General features: G+C 36.8%; 2 protein-coding genes across 3 annotated transcripts; one reads left to right on the forward strand and one right to left on the reverse strand.

Moving 5' to 3' along the window:
* Positions 1-3357: 3357 nt before the first annotated feature.
* Positions 3358-5323, forward strand: fgf21 (fibroblast growth factor 21). 2 transcript variants are annotated; one of them, XM_085466078.1, is made up of 5 exons: positions 3358-3860; positions 4089-4112; positions 4246-4323; positions 4454-4557; positions 4642-5323. In XM_085466078.1, the coding sequence occupies exons 3-5, from the start codon at positions 4263-4265 to the stop codon at positions 4930-4932; spliced, it is 456 nt and encodes a 151-aa protein (XP_085322204.1). In that variant the 5' UTR covers positions 3358-3860; positions 4089-4112; positions 4246-4262; the 3' UTR covers positions 4933-5323. The 2 variants fall into 2 exon arrangements, with proteins under 2 accessions (XP_085322204.1, XP_085322203.1); XM_085466077.1 differs by having other exon boundaries at positions 3358-4112.
* Positions 5324-6906: 1583 nt separating this feature from the next.
* LOC146702984 (potassium voltage-gated channel subfamily A member 7-like) lies at positions 6907-11766 on the reverse strand. The gene is made up of 3 exons (XM_085466076.1): positions 11495-11766; positions 10535-11289; positions 6907-8509 (listed from the first exon to the last, which is right to left on the reverse strand). Exons 2-3 carry the CDS (start codon positions 11210-11212, stop codon positions 7616-7618), a joined length of 1572 nt encoding a protein of 523 aa, XP_085322202.1. The 5' UTR covers positions 11213-11289; positions 11495-11766; the 3' UTR covers positions 6907-7615.
* Positions 11767-15167: the final 3401 nt, after the last annotated feature.

Below are 15167 nucleotides of genomic sequence, written 5' to 3' on the forward strand. Positions count from 1 at the left end.
TCTTTAAATGTCTTTTCTTATATTTTCATAGAACCCCGCCCCCAAATCAACCCAAGGAAAAACACATTTTAGAGGAAAAAAAACCTGAGGAACAAAAGACAAAAAAACGAAACAAAAAGGACACTAGAAGATGACCAACAACCTTCGAGCCACATGTCTCGAAAAATCAAAGATACAGAGTGAATGATTTAAAGATGTTAAAAATGGAGTGAATGTCTGTTTTACCATCAGTCTCTCTCTCTCTCTCTCTCTCTCTCTCTCTCTCTCTCTCTCTCTCTCTCTCTCTCTCTCTCTCCCTCTCTCTCTCTCTTTCGATCCATAGTTGTGGCATGATGCTGTTTGATTCTGTAGAAAGTGGCCTGTAGAAAGTGACCAATGCCTATCGTGAATTCATCTTCTGTTTTTCCTTTTTTTGGTTTTTTGAGTGTAAGACGGCAATATTGACACAATGAATTTATAGTTTTTAAACTGGAAAATGCATTCCTGTTCCTATCAAGAGAACAATAGTCCAACACGCATCCTTTAAGTTGGTCTGACTGCGATTTAGATTGATTATAGAACATACTCAACAACGCCAAGTAACATCACAATACAGTATGGTGTGGCTAGGGGGGAGGTTTAAGGCCAGAATGTAGGAGTACACAAGGAGGACGATATGTATGTTCTTAAGCCATAACGGAGGTGAGATGCACAAATGTGAATAGGACAGACAATGAGACAATTAGCAAAGTGCTTTATGACAAAATCCTGTTTAAACTGGGGGAAAATGACTTGAGTTACGGAGCATTTGTGTTAATATGCATGCCAAATTCAACCATTTTAGAGTGAACGTCATGATATCGATCATCAAATGATGTGAAAGCAGGACTTTGTAAAATGTGTGTATTTTATTTTTATCATTTTTTATGATAACTGCTATTGTTTGTATGTATGTATGTATGTATGTACAGTATGTATGTGTGCGTATTAAACTGTACGTTCATTTCATACTTAGTTTTAAGACTGACTGTAATTTCATTTTAGGTTGACAAAGGAAATATGTTTTAAATTATGGACATTTAAGATATGCTACTTGTATGTGTACATTTTGGACAACAAATTGTGTTATGATTTCAATTCATATTATTGGAGAGTAGTGATGATAATTGATTATAATATGATAACAATAATGATAATGATTGTAAAAGCTGTAATTAAAAACAAACAAACATACCTGTATGAATGTTATTGAAGGAGTTATTTCAGAGTTTCGCCTTCACACAGCCTGCCCACAGAAGATCACATGCGGGTGAGTCAATAGTTATGAAGCTCTTAGTAAGAAATATGTTTATCAGACTAAAATATATATATTTACATTTATATTTACCACACATTTTCAATTTCTGGCACTTTAAATTAGATAAAACGATGACTGGAAAATTCTAGAAAAGTTACAAAACTTTCTTAATGTGAGTTCATCAGTGGGGAGATTTCATAGTGATATCAGTCACTTAAACGTTTTAATGGTAAATTATGTTTTCCAGTAAAAATGTTAAAGTTAATATGCATCTCACAAAATTGTTTCATTTTTTCCCATTTTCACTGTTTCATTAAGGAACATTTTTATACCGAAATAAATGAGAGAAATTGACTTTTTATGGCTATCCATAACATTTTCTGATATATGGCAAAACAACATCCAAAATTTCCTTTGTAAAGACTTTTGCTTCTAATATGTACATGAAAGGAAATAGAAATCTTGAATCTGACTTTATATTAAATAATATTTAGTAATAAATGACAATGTCTGTTCTGTTTAAGCAAATTAGTGTACTGTATGCACTGTAGATGGATAAAATTGAGTTTGTAAAGCAAAAAAATAGATGCTTTATGTAAGTAATCAAATTGGGAAGTTGCATGGTAGCACTTTTTTTTTTAACATTTATGTTCCTGTCGTGCTTGCCTGCAATTTGGTCCATAACAGAGTGATCTATAATAAGACATGTTGGTGATATGTAAACAGCCTGGTTTTTAATATTATATTAGAGCAAAGAGATTACTGTAGTGACACTATAATTGCAGCCTATGTTACAGGGTAAATTTAGCACCACATGACTGGAAATGAGCCAAAGCAGATGGCGGATTATAGTGGAAGTTATAAATAGTGCAGGGCCGTTTATCGCAAACAGTTGGACAAATACAGATTGTTTTTTTTAAGGTGAGAACACAGAGGCAGAACATATTTTTCCAATCGTTTCACTTCCATAACTCATTATTTTAGGTTATGGGAATAAAACCATCCAACATACGCAGTCTAAATGAGTCTATTTGCATATTTCAGGATACCATAAAAAGTGTGAGACAAAAAAGAATGATTTTAATTTATGTAATTAACTGGGGTAGTTTTAGTTTGATTTCTATTCATTGGAATACTCACCCTCATCACCTGTAAATATATTGACGCATTCATAAAGATCCTTAATATGTGAGGGTGGGGAAAAACGTGCTTAAATTAAGAGCATGATGGGTTTTTCTTACAAGTACTTCTCGCACACACACTGATGGGACTTACACCCCAATTTGCTGGAAGCTTAAAAAGTAAACAGGAAAATCCAGCATAAACATTAAGGAATATTTTGAAGTGTTTCTGACTATGTTCTGTGTGTATTTGTACCATTTGATTGGGAAACAGCATGAAGAGTTTTCCATATAAAACAGAGACATTTATTTACCTAAATCTATTACTTATTTTATAGAAGTTGGAGATGGATCAGTAGTAAATCAGAGCTTTGAAGAAAGCATCATCAATTATTTCTTTGGCCTTAACGGTAGTGTTTGCAGATGCTTCACATTCTTAGCTGACCGATTCAGTATGACAATGCAGTGAAATAAGTGATGGTGCAGTTTGAAGACGTTTCACCGTGATGCAACTTTTCCTAACTGGAGAGTTTCCGATCTGACGTGAGGCCTCTCTTGTGACTGCACAGCTGCATTCCTGTAAACACTCCGGCTGCTTATAAATCTGCTTCACCCACTCGTCCCCCCCATTCTCTCTCAAACACACGCATATCAAAATAAGATAAACACCATAAAACTCAAAACACACTTGGTCACTTCCCACTCCCAATTCATTGCTATTATTCATTCGGGAGATGACGCAGACACTTCCTGTTATATTTTCTTGCAGTTTTTAAAAGTATAATTGGAGGGATGAATGGAAAAGCAAACAGCACACTCGTCCACATGTGACGAAGCAAAATTAGTGTTGTGCTCCGGTCAATTTTCACTACAATATTTCAAGGAAAACTATGAAAAGGAAAGAATTGCTCCAATGTATTGTTGTGTAATCAAGGTATTTTGAAATATACTATATGTGATGCTCTATCTAATCAAGAAGTCATGAATTGCAAATTCCAAGCAATACTAAAAATTCCTCACATAAGGAGGTTCTGTAAGGTGTAGGGCTTCAATTAATATGAACAGAAGCAGTTGTTTAAATACTAATTCATATCAAAATGTGTTCTGTGCAAAAAAAGACTAAAATTCAGGTGTTGGTAAATATTGTGATTAAGTTGAGTTAAGTGATGAAATCACTGGTTAACATAATTATGTATACATGTTGCACACGTGCATGATGCCTCAGAAAATACTTAGTCCACTTGAACCTGTGGGAGTCCAAAAAAACACAACTTTACAACAACTCTTACTGTAAGTGATCTGAGAAGTCCATACACAGTATGAGAGCAAAGGTTTTCCCCTCAGCATTCAATCACACTAATTATGTAGAAATGTCTGACTCATGCGGTCATGAAGTAGGACCTCCTTCTCCAAGCTCCTTTATAAGGGCCAAAACTTGCTCCTGGAGTCACTAGTGCACAGTGGTATATTTCTTATTTAATATTTATTTATTTTTTTCATCTTTGCAAATCTATTTATTTTTATTTATCTCTTATTTATTCATCTCTTTATCTTAAAGCTTCGTCAATCTTTTTTTGCCCAAATGCCTTTGTTTTTTCACCTGTCTTCTCTTCTCTTAATCATTCCACTTCCTGTCTCTGTGTCGTTTTATCTCCCTGACTCCAACCCGCTTTTATCCTTTAATAATCAAGTCAGAGAAGTGCATCTTTACACAGGTATTTAAACATTTTTTCATTGCAGCAATTCACAGAATAATTGAATGCATGCGCAAAAATACAAACGAGGCGATGTCACTCTTATAAAACTCAAATGTTTCTGATTACTTTCCTTCATTGCTTCTTTTTGCAGATAACCACAGACGTGGGATGTATTTGCAGATGAACATGGATGGGAGAGTCACAGGAAGTGATGCTCAGACACCTTACAGTGAGTATTAGGAGGATAAGCTCGCAACAGATTGCATATTTGGCACTGACTTCCATCCACAAAAGACAGTGGATAATTTGAGGCCTATGTACAAATCTAATTTTTATTATCACTATTTCTGTATTTTCAGGTTTGCTGCAGCTGAAATCAGTTAAACCAGGCCATGTTATCATTAAAGGACCATCATCATCTCTTTTTCTCTGTATGGATAGCGAAGGCAATCTGAAAGGGCAGGTAAGCTATAACACCGAAAACTGATTCCTCCTTTTTTGCATCACTTTCTATCAAATCTTAACAATATTTTAACACTATTTTCAGAGTCACTATTCAGAAACCAGCTGCACCTTCAGAGAAATGCTGCTGGCTGACGGATACACCCGTTTCATTTCCTCACAATATGGATTTCCCATGTCACTGGCATCAAGACATTCCCCAGATCGACACGCACTTCCCTTTACACGGTTCCTACCACTGAGGAATAACTTGAAAACGGATAGCGTATCTGAGCAGATGCCAAACAATCAGAGACTTTTTAACGTGGACTCTGATGACCTTCTTGGAATGGGTCTAAATTCTATGGGCAGTCCTCAGTTTTCTATGGACAAATAAAAGAATGAACTGCACAGACTTCTCACAGATCGGCACCTTTATATATGTTTTTAGATTCAGCCTGTAAACTTGATTTAGTTTTGAAATGAGTAGCTTTCTGTTATTTGTTCTCAACATGTTTTTGCGGAGGCAATACTAATGTAAGTTATTTATTTATTACTATGTATTGTGGATTTCAAATTGTTATTTATTATTTTTTTTACATTTCAAAAACTGTAACTGTACTTTGAAATCATGTTTGTAACATTCTGCTGATTTTGACATGTGATGTTTCTGAAGGTTCCCTAACACAGATGTGCTGGGGAAGCCCAAGAGGTTTCTGTTTGTACAACTCAAGTGTGTTTATCTTATTGGGGAGAAATTCTGAATTAAAACAAACATGATATAAATATTTGTTGTCAAATTTGTCATGAAAAGATTGAGCAACCTTATTAAATGGTTCAACAAACCAGAATGTACTTAAAAAAGCAAGCATGTATTTACCAAGTACACAGACCGGGAAAGTAGAAGTGGGAAAACAAGCGTGTTGAAGTGAAAGCATGAGCACCCTCTGGTGGTACAAAATCCAATGAGAGGTAGACCAAGTGTGTGGGTGTATGTTTTTTTCAATGACTGTAGAAAACATGGACGATGCGACAGCTCCCCAAAAATAAAGCCAAAACGTCTCTATCGTCTTTTTTTTTTCACAGTTATTGTTTTTTTGTGCCTAATGAAATTTTGCCTCGTCTTTGGCCAACAGATTTTCTCAGTTTATATCCCCCTAAAAAAAAGTTTTATGTGAGTTTAACAATTTATATTTTGATTTATTTGATTTTTTTTGTAAGGTTTAATTATTCTCATTTTATATCAGTTCTTTTTTTTTTTTCATTGTGATCTATAAACAGACATTGTAAATGCACACTTTCTTTGTTCATCACTTCAGGCCTGATTGCAGGTGACCGTAACAGTGATTACATTCCCTATAAAGATTAAAATAAGTGATCACAAGATTTGTATTTCATGCTATTTTCCATTATTATAAAGTAAACATAGAGTTTACTTGAGGAGTTGTTTGAAACTCAAAAAGACATCTACTGTCATCCAAGCATTGCATCGCTGACTAATCTATTCCAGCAGACAGGGATCCATTGTTAAAGACAATGAAAAAAGGTTTATTTTAATCTACACTGTAAAAAAAAGTAATATAAAAGTATTCCACTGTGTATTTTACAGTTTTGTAATGTTTTTCTAGAATATCATTAAAATTACATAGACTGTGATTTTACATTTCAAATGTAAATTAACGTAAAATGACTGTAAATGTAAAAGAACATAATTTTCTTGTTTTTGCATATTTACATTGATAAAATGCATTCACAAATGTATCATAATTTCACAAATATTTATTCGTTATTTGAAAGATTAAACTGTTAAATTCAAATGTAATGCTATGGAAAAATATATAAAATAATTCTCATAAACTTTTTTTTACATCAAATAATAATTATTATTAGCGTTGTTTAGGGCGAACGTGGCTCAAGAGTTGGCAGTTTGCCTTGTAATCAGAAGGGGTTTTTTTAGGATTTTTTTTTTTACAGTGTACTTGCCCTTTACTGACTGTTAAGCTAACATCAATAACACAAAGTAAAACACATTATTACAGCAGTTTACACAAGTGAGGTAACATAAGCACACATACCTTCCATGGATCATCACTGTGATGTGTTGGAAAGTCTTATGTGTTCCTGTGAATCTGACAGCAATGTTGTTGAAGGTATTGCTTATAACAGCTTAGTGGCTCTTGGAAAGGTCAGGCATGGACACACAATAGTGAAAACAGAGCCGCAGTAGACTAAGCTAGCAAGGATTGTTATATTTCATTGTCATAAATAACACTGCTGTAATAGACCTTTTCTTAACTGTTAAATACTGACTAAAAAAACAACACAAGGAAACCACAAAAAAAACCCCAAAAAAACAAAATGGGAAACTTAAGAAAATTATTAAAATATAATCTTTATCAAAAACACTGAATGCATTAATCAAGCAGATAAATACAGAACATTTGCCATGGCAGTCAAATCAATTATTTAACACAGGCATTTTAGGTAATATATAAGCCAGAACTAAAAAAAAAAAAAAAAAATCAAATATGCATACATTATACTTATAGAACAATATTGAGAATGTGAAAGGTGTTGTATGAGAGATCTTACTCTGTCCTCATTGACAGCTCAGCTGGTATTTGGTTGAGTTCTGAAAAGATGTGACATTCATATCGCCTGTGATCTGTCTGCTTTCATTTCAAACTTTCAGGCACAAGTACTAAGACATTATAGTTTCAAGACACAAGACATTCAGGAAGTCATCTCAAACACAAGCTGACAGCATTAATAAATAAAAGCTTGTATTTCATTAATATCACAACCCTGAGAATGTAAAACTTTTGTCTTTTAAACCAGTGTTATGCAAAAGTTGCTTTTCAGTGACATTTGACTGGTTAGTGTTCCAGCAAATAACAAAGGCAATATTAGGTTGTCAGGAGGTATATGAGCATTAAATTGAAATGACACAAACTAGCATTTGTTGGTTCACTAGTTTGTCTTGCCAGGACTTCAGAACCTTTAAATACATTTTTATTTAATTGTGAATCATGAACTTTTCTTGCTTTTATGATTTTGTCAAAGGATACAAAACTTCCTCCCTAAACTTGAGTAACCAGTGGTTCCCTCAGATACATGTTTCCTCCCTTGTACTCTATACTCTGTCCTGTACACAGTCCACCAAGCAAAGTCCCATTTAGAGGGCTGCAAATACCTTCACTGGCATAATATTCTCCCTCTGGATCCTGGCCATCTTCCTCAAAATCCTCTCGTTCAGCCTCCTCATCCTCCCATAGGCCAGTTTCGACATGAGTGTACTCACTTCGGTCCTCGCATTCAGTCTCTCGATGGTAAAAGTAGCTGAAGTTGGACACAATGACAGGAACAGGCAACGAGATGGTAAGAACACCAGCAATGGCGCACATAGAGCCCACCATCTTGCCCCAGACTGTTGCAGGGTACATGTCACCATAGCCTACTGTAGTCATGGTGACAACTGCCCACCAGAAGCCATGTGGTATACTGACAAAGTCTGTTTTGTTGTGGTCTGCTTCAGCAAAGTAGACAGCACTGGAGAAGAGGATGACGCCAATAAACAGGAAGAAGATAAGAAGACCCAGCTCTCGCATGCTTGCCCGCAGTGTCTGACCAAGAATCTGGAGGCCCTTAGAGTGACGAGACAGCTTGAAGATCCTGAAGACCCTCACCAGCCTGATGACCCTGATGATGGCCAAGGACGTGGCTGGAGAGGCATCATTGTCTTTGACCAGTTCTGTTCCCAGAGTGACAAAATAAGGCAGAATAGCACTGAAATCAATGATGTTCATGACATCTTTGAAGAAGTGCATTTTGCTGGGGGAGCAAGCGAATCGCATGATGAGCTCAAAGGAGAACCAGCATATGCACACAGTCTCCACCATAAAGAAGGGATCGTGGAAAAAACTTGATGCAGCAGGCATGTTCTCAGACATGTTCTTTGCTTGGGAGTGATGCTCCTGCGTGAATGACACAGGGTAGACAGGAAAAATGTAAAACATACTTGTGAAGTTAGAAGTAAAAACAAAAGATAATTTTAAAAAAAAAATCAAAAAACACCTAAGTAACAAAAACATTTGCCAGCACCTTAAAATTAACAGGATGTGTCTTGATTGTTTGATCAAACTAAAAGTGCATAAGTTACACACACAAAGTCCCACAGGATTTGTTGTAAATCAAACCTACATCTATTTTCTAACTACCAATAAAATACATTTGTATGTCTCTCAGCTGAAAATGTGTAGAAAACCCATGGAGGCGTGGGGAATACATTCAAACTCTACACAGAGATGTCCCAGCTAACCAGAACTGTCTTGCTCTAAGGAAACAGTGCTAACTACAAACTACTATGCAAAACCATGGCAAAAAATCTGGTAGGTAGCCATCCATAGAACAGTGAACTAATTTTAATATTATATGGATTAAAATGAATTTAAAAAAAACTTTAAGTTTGCTGGCAAGATTTGTTACTTTTGATAGCACCAGGTTACCTGTTGTGACCAGTCTTTTTGCTAAGCTTAGTTAAGCTAAGCTAAGTGGGTCGCTATAGCTAGCTATATATATATATATATATATATATATATATATATATATATATATATATATATATATATATATATATATATATATATATATGAATGTGGTATGCATTTTATAATCTAAGTCTTCCTAAAACATATTAAGTAAACATATGTTCTTTCAAATGCAAAGCTGTTACTGTATATTGTGCTAGTATTTTACTTTAAAAAATACTGCTGAGTTAGGTAGTGTTTGATACATTAAACTACAGTATGTCGCCCACCATGCTATTGGTTCTTACATTTGGCAGCATTGCAAGTGTTTGGCATCTGCACTTTTCCATTCAGCTATCTCTTCTGGTCCACCTGTCATTCCATCATGTGTGCCACTTATTATTATAACACTGCATATTCAAGCATTGGCTGGTGGCTATTTAAAACATCTTATACTAAACATTCAGTTAACAGTATGAAATCGGATTGCATGGATTAAAATAGATGTGTTTAGTATGCTGTAATGGGTTGTGTGGAATATATATAAAGCTCAGAGTAGACATAAACTTAGTGTATTCCTTATGACTTTCAGTAGCAGGTCAGTGACAGTGTTTATTACTAAAGGTGGACATCTATGTGTTGATTCGCTCCAAGGGCTCTCCTAAGACTATATTTAACCAAGTGAGATCTCTGAAGAGAAACATGAGTGTCTACTTGCACCACTCCTCATCCATCTCCACCTTCATCGCTATTCCCATCGCCCTGGCTGCCGAGGCCGTGTAACATTGCCAGTGCAGTTCAGTGAGTGTACCGCTGACTCGAACAGGAGGAGGTTACAGTAGTTTCCTGGCAGCTGCCTTGTGCAAAGGAAGTCTGCCACAGCACAGCAGTCCTGGAGGAATGTGTTAACATGACCCAAAACAATGCAGCTCATCCTGTGACACCTTTTAGTCTCTGGTTCTAAGCCACCTGGAAGGCCTTGGCTCACCTTTGCCTATATGTATGGTCACTTGTGACCTTTAATTAACACACTTAACTGTCTTCTCGGGTCTGAATATGCTTACTATTATTTGTATTCCAATACCCACCCATTAATCCCTGTACCCTTTAACACTTCCTGAATCCGAGCGTATCAAATTTAACAGCCGACTAAAATAATCACGCCATAAGCTCTCGCTTGCTCTGGTCTGCTTCCAGACATATTGGCCAATAGTATCCTATGTCAGTATTTTTCCTCTTAGCACACTGTAGTACTCTTCTAGTGTGTGTTTACCTAAACAACAGCTTACCAAAGTATTATGTTTCCTTTGACCCAAACAATCACATATATTTCATTCAAGACTTTACAACAAGATTTTGGGTTTCTCTTTTAGTGCCTTGATACCACCATTTTGTCTTTCAGGTAACCCTGCAAAAACCATCCATCTTTCACACCTTTCCTTCCCAAACATGAACTTGAATTAAATTTCCAACCTCTCTGTCATGTCTGAGGTCAGGAAGTGTCTCCAGGCAGAAGATGAGGATGGACACCACGATTACCATCACACTAATGATGGCGATGATGCGTGCACCCGATGAGGACTCTGGGTGCTCAAACAGCATCCACAGTTTTCTCTGGAGTCTGTTGGATGGCAAAGGCCTCTCCTCTTCTTTTGGAAAACCTTCGTCCTCCTTGAAGCGGTTCATGATGTCCTCTCCGAGCTCATAGAATATCAGCTCATCCATGAAAATATCCAGGGGTATGTTTGCAGGCCTCCGAAGCCTACCCCCTGACTGGTAAAAATACAGAATGGCATCAAAGCAGGCTCGATTGCGGTCCAGGAAGAGCTCATTTCGAAGTGGGTCAAAGTAGCGTGACCTTCGTCTGGGGTCGCCGAGCATGGAGTCAGGGAATTGGGCTAAGGTGCGAAGCTGAGTTTCATAACGCATCCCTGATACATTGATGGCCAGTCTTTCACTCAGTGCCCATCCATTCCTCCATAGAGATCCTGAGCGACGCTTTTCTTTCTTCTTCTCTTTCTCGTTTCCCCTGATCTCCTTCTCTCCTTTCTCCTCACTGTCGAGCTGGTCCTTGAGATGCTCGTCCTTCTCCCCATCGCTCTCTTTCCCTCTGCCTTCTCCTTCACTGGACTGTGGATCCCTGCTTTCCATCCCTGTTATTATCCTAACCGAGGGAATGCTGCAAACCACCCTCTTGAGATTTTGAACACCTGGACTTAAAAGAAAACCTGTTTAAAACCAGAGTGATTATTACATCAGCGAAATAGGTTTTCAGTTGATAAGCATTAGCAGCAAAGGACTAAAGAGGGGAAATTGACATTTCATGACAGATTTCATTACATTAAAAGTTAATTCATGGTTTTGTTTTTAGATGAACTGAAGGCAAGACAACAAACAATGTTAGTACCCAGTTAATGAATATAATTTACTCACTAAGAAAAACAGCTGGTGGCAGAGGCTAATGACGGGGTGAAAAATCACATTGTTTGTTTCCTTCGGCTCATCAGGTTGTCTCTCTTCCTCTCTATCATCGTGTCTGCCTGTCACAAGCACAAAGCCCTTGTTTGGCTATCTAACTTATCACACAGAGGTTTAACTCTGATCAACTTTACACAAACTGTACTTCCAGTTATTTGCTCCGGGAACATCCAGGATCTCTCCCTGTCCCTCACTGCCTCACGTTGTCTGCCTTCAAATTTTGGGGGGAATGCTGTCCTGTTGAAATTTGATCTGTGCTGGACCCCTCCACCCCCTTCGTGTCCCTTCCCTCCATTTTAGCTAGGGGGCATGTCAACCTTCAACCTCCCTATCAAATGTCACCTCTGCATGGTATTGCCCTCTCTAACAAGCATGGGCGTGTGAATGACAGAAAACCCTCACTGTTTTTCATTAAGTCGAAATGACTGGATTTGAATGTGCGTAGATTAAAAACCAGAACTGTGGAGTTTGAGCGTCATAGAACGAACATATAGAAAACATATTTTTAAAGCTTTCTAATTAATTCCATTTTCTAGCGTCTTCAGTAGGCTCCTCCAATTACACTCAAACCAATGCTGCAGCCTGAGATTGGGGTGAACTGAAATATGCTGCAACAAAATTCCATGTTAAATTACAATAAACTACTTGGATCTGTTTGGCAGCATGAAATTGTTATTTTACAGTATAACTACCGTAATCAACAACAAATGTGTTGTAGTTACTAAGTTGCTCTAAATATGTTTTCCTTTTTACATCACAGTCATTTATTTTTACACCAAATTTAATAAATTTTGTAGTATACAAAAATGTAAAAGCACAATCACTTGAATTTCTTACAAAGCTCATATTAAAAATTAACTTTTGACATATCTTCATTTATGTAAATATTATTAGGGTTGATTTTCACAAAGTCCACCACTAAACTATTCCACAAGTTGGCAAACACAAATGAAATCATCATCCATTATTATTTTATTTAATACATCTCGTGCTTTTGTTATTTTTATGTACAAAAATGTCTTCAGTGACACAAACCTAATGTTTGTGTCACTGAACCTATTAGGTGAACTGGCTCACATTTTTCTATTTGTGGAGCGGCACAATAATAAATTATTTACCAGTGTAGGTTTTATTTTGCTATATCACATATTCACCCTCATTTCACAGATAATGATACTTTGAGTTCAAAGGAAATTGGACCCTTGTCTGCCTCCATCACCTCTAAATCAGGATCAGCCCCCACCAGACTCTCAATCTGTTGCTGACGATAGCTGTGCCACACAACAGGCTTCATGGGGGGAAAAAGAGCTACCGCCTACACCTTGGATCTGCTAGTTCATGCAGTTGGGTGGAAAATCATTCAAGTGTCTGTGACAACTTACAGGGGTACAAACGGACAATACGAGAAGAATATTATTAAATTTGTGGATTTTTATTTTTTTGGACCGTCATGACTGTAGAGTGATAATCTACTAGAAACAATCAGATTCAAGCCATTGTTACATTTAATGACAGGGCTGTCTTCTGAGAAGTCATTTGTTACCCATAAACAAAAAAGAAATAATATAAAACTATATTAAAATAGATAAATTTGCCCTAGAAGAAGAATACCAAGCTGTTATTGTTTTTAGTAATGTGTCACATATTATAAAGGACCACAGATTATTTCTAACTGCACACACAATACTTGTGATGTTAACCTATCTCTACCAAAGTGGATTACTACTATGTTTTACCACCAGAGGGAGGTGATGTTTAGGCACAAAGGAGAAAAACTGAAAAAGGCCTCTGCAGACATTTCTAATAGCTGTTGGCAAAAAAAACAAACTGCCATCCGGGCTGATATAATACACTGTCATTTGATCACAGTCTGCTTACTAAGAACCTGATGACCATTTGTTTTACAAACCAATACACTCAGGCATATACAGATACAAATATTTCAACGCTTTGTGAATATAAAGTATCAATAAAATGCAAGAGGGAATTCAGCTAGATTTTTTGTTTTGGGTTAAAATTTTGGAAATCAATCATTTTGTGGTATTCTTGGTGTTGCAATATTCATCATAACCTGATTGCTCCTGGTTCTATATAGTGCCGTATAACTCTGCTGTTCGTGCAGCTATGCAGCACAGTCATTAAATCTTGTGACTCCCATGGGATGGCTACACATAACCACTACAATTTCACAACACAGTTTGAAACCGACAGTTGGTAACCATGAGTAGAAAGAACAGCCAATTCATTAGACCACATTTTTATTTCTTAGCATGTGGCCCTGCACCAGCTTCACTCCCTTAATTTTCCAAGCAGCAGTAGTGCAAATGTTATGCAGTAATCTTGTTCCACTACGCAAGTTTTCTTTTAAGAGGTTTGGTTTCTAAAGATACTTTCTCCCGGTAACAAATTTTACTCAAAATGAAGCTGCTTTGAGTTAAAAGTGATAGAAACGAGTACTAAACCTAGACAGCATATAAGACAGACGTAGCTTCTGGGTTGGAAAAATTAAGGCACTGCAGGAGTGTCTTAAATCTGCTTTCTGTCTACAGGCTACTAGATAGGTGACTGTGACTGCAAAAAAGACTTACAGTCCCATAGTAGTTTATTTTTTAAAATATTGTTTTAATTTTGGTCATATGTTGGTTTTTTTAATGAAGAGTTGTCTGTGATATGAATCCACACACTGAATATTTCTTATCAAACATAACTCATTAGCCAATGCGTGCGCAGTTTCACAGTCAGACATATTCCTCACTAGTAGTTTTTTTCTCTTTAGCAAGCCAGATGACAACGGAAGAAACACTCACCTCAAGGCTTCAAAAAACACGACCTCAGAAACCAGTGGGTACCATCATGGTAACTACATCCATCTTTTATGCTGTCCCTGATGTTGACACAGACAATGGCTAGCTATTTGCTACTTGACATCAGCTAAATTGAGTTGCTGCTTTCCGAAGCATTTAGCGAAATAAAACAGTGTGTCTTATTGTTAACTATAGTAAAAGCCCCTCCAAAGAACTTAGTTAGTAGTAAGTGAAAACTTAGTATCTGTCAGTTAGTTTGCCTGAATTAATGGGTGTTTGCCTCTGTTTAATGCACACATACCAGTATATGGATGTAGGTTGCTAACAAAGCCAGCTAGCATTAGCTGATAACTTAACAGACTGGCTCTTCGTTCAAATATGGTCACTTCGAGGTAAAAAACAACAACAACAACAGGCACGTGACTAAAATGCTTCAAAATGGCGCTTCACAACCAGGTTTCTAAATATCTGGGTTTTTTTCTTCCAAACAGTCCATAGTTCAGGTATAAAATATTACAGGTAGTAAGTAATACACTTTATTGCCAAAGATTTCACATTCATCAGTATAACTTGAGTGATAATTCCATAGCATTTAATATGATGTTGGCCCACCCTTTGAAGCTATAACAGCTTCAACTTTTCTAGGAAGGCTTTCCACAAGGTTTAGGAGTGTGTTTATGGGAGTTTTTGGTGATTCTTTCAAAAGTGCATTTTTTAGGTCAGATGCGAAGGCCTTGTTCACAGTCTCCACTCTGATTTATCCCAAAGGTGTTCTATTAGGTTGATCTGGACTCTGTGCAAGCCAGTCAAGTTCTTCGACACCA

Source organism: Copadichromis virginalis, linkage group LG8, assembly GCF_057382275.1.
Source record: "Copadichromis virginalis isolate Kocher_CV1m ecotype Utaka linkage group LG8, C_Virginalis_male_GT1.1, whole genome shotgun sequence".
Taxonomy (NCBI): Eukaryota; Metazoa; Chordata; class Actinopteri; order Cichliformes; family Cichlidae; genus Copadichromis; species Copadichromis virginalis.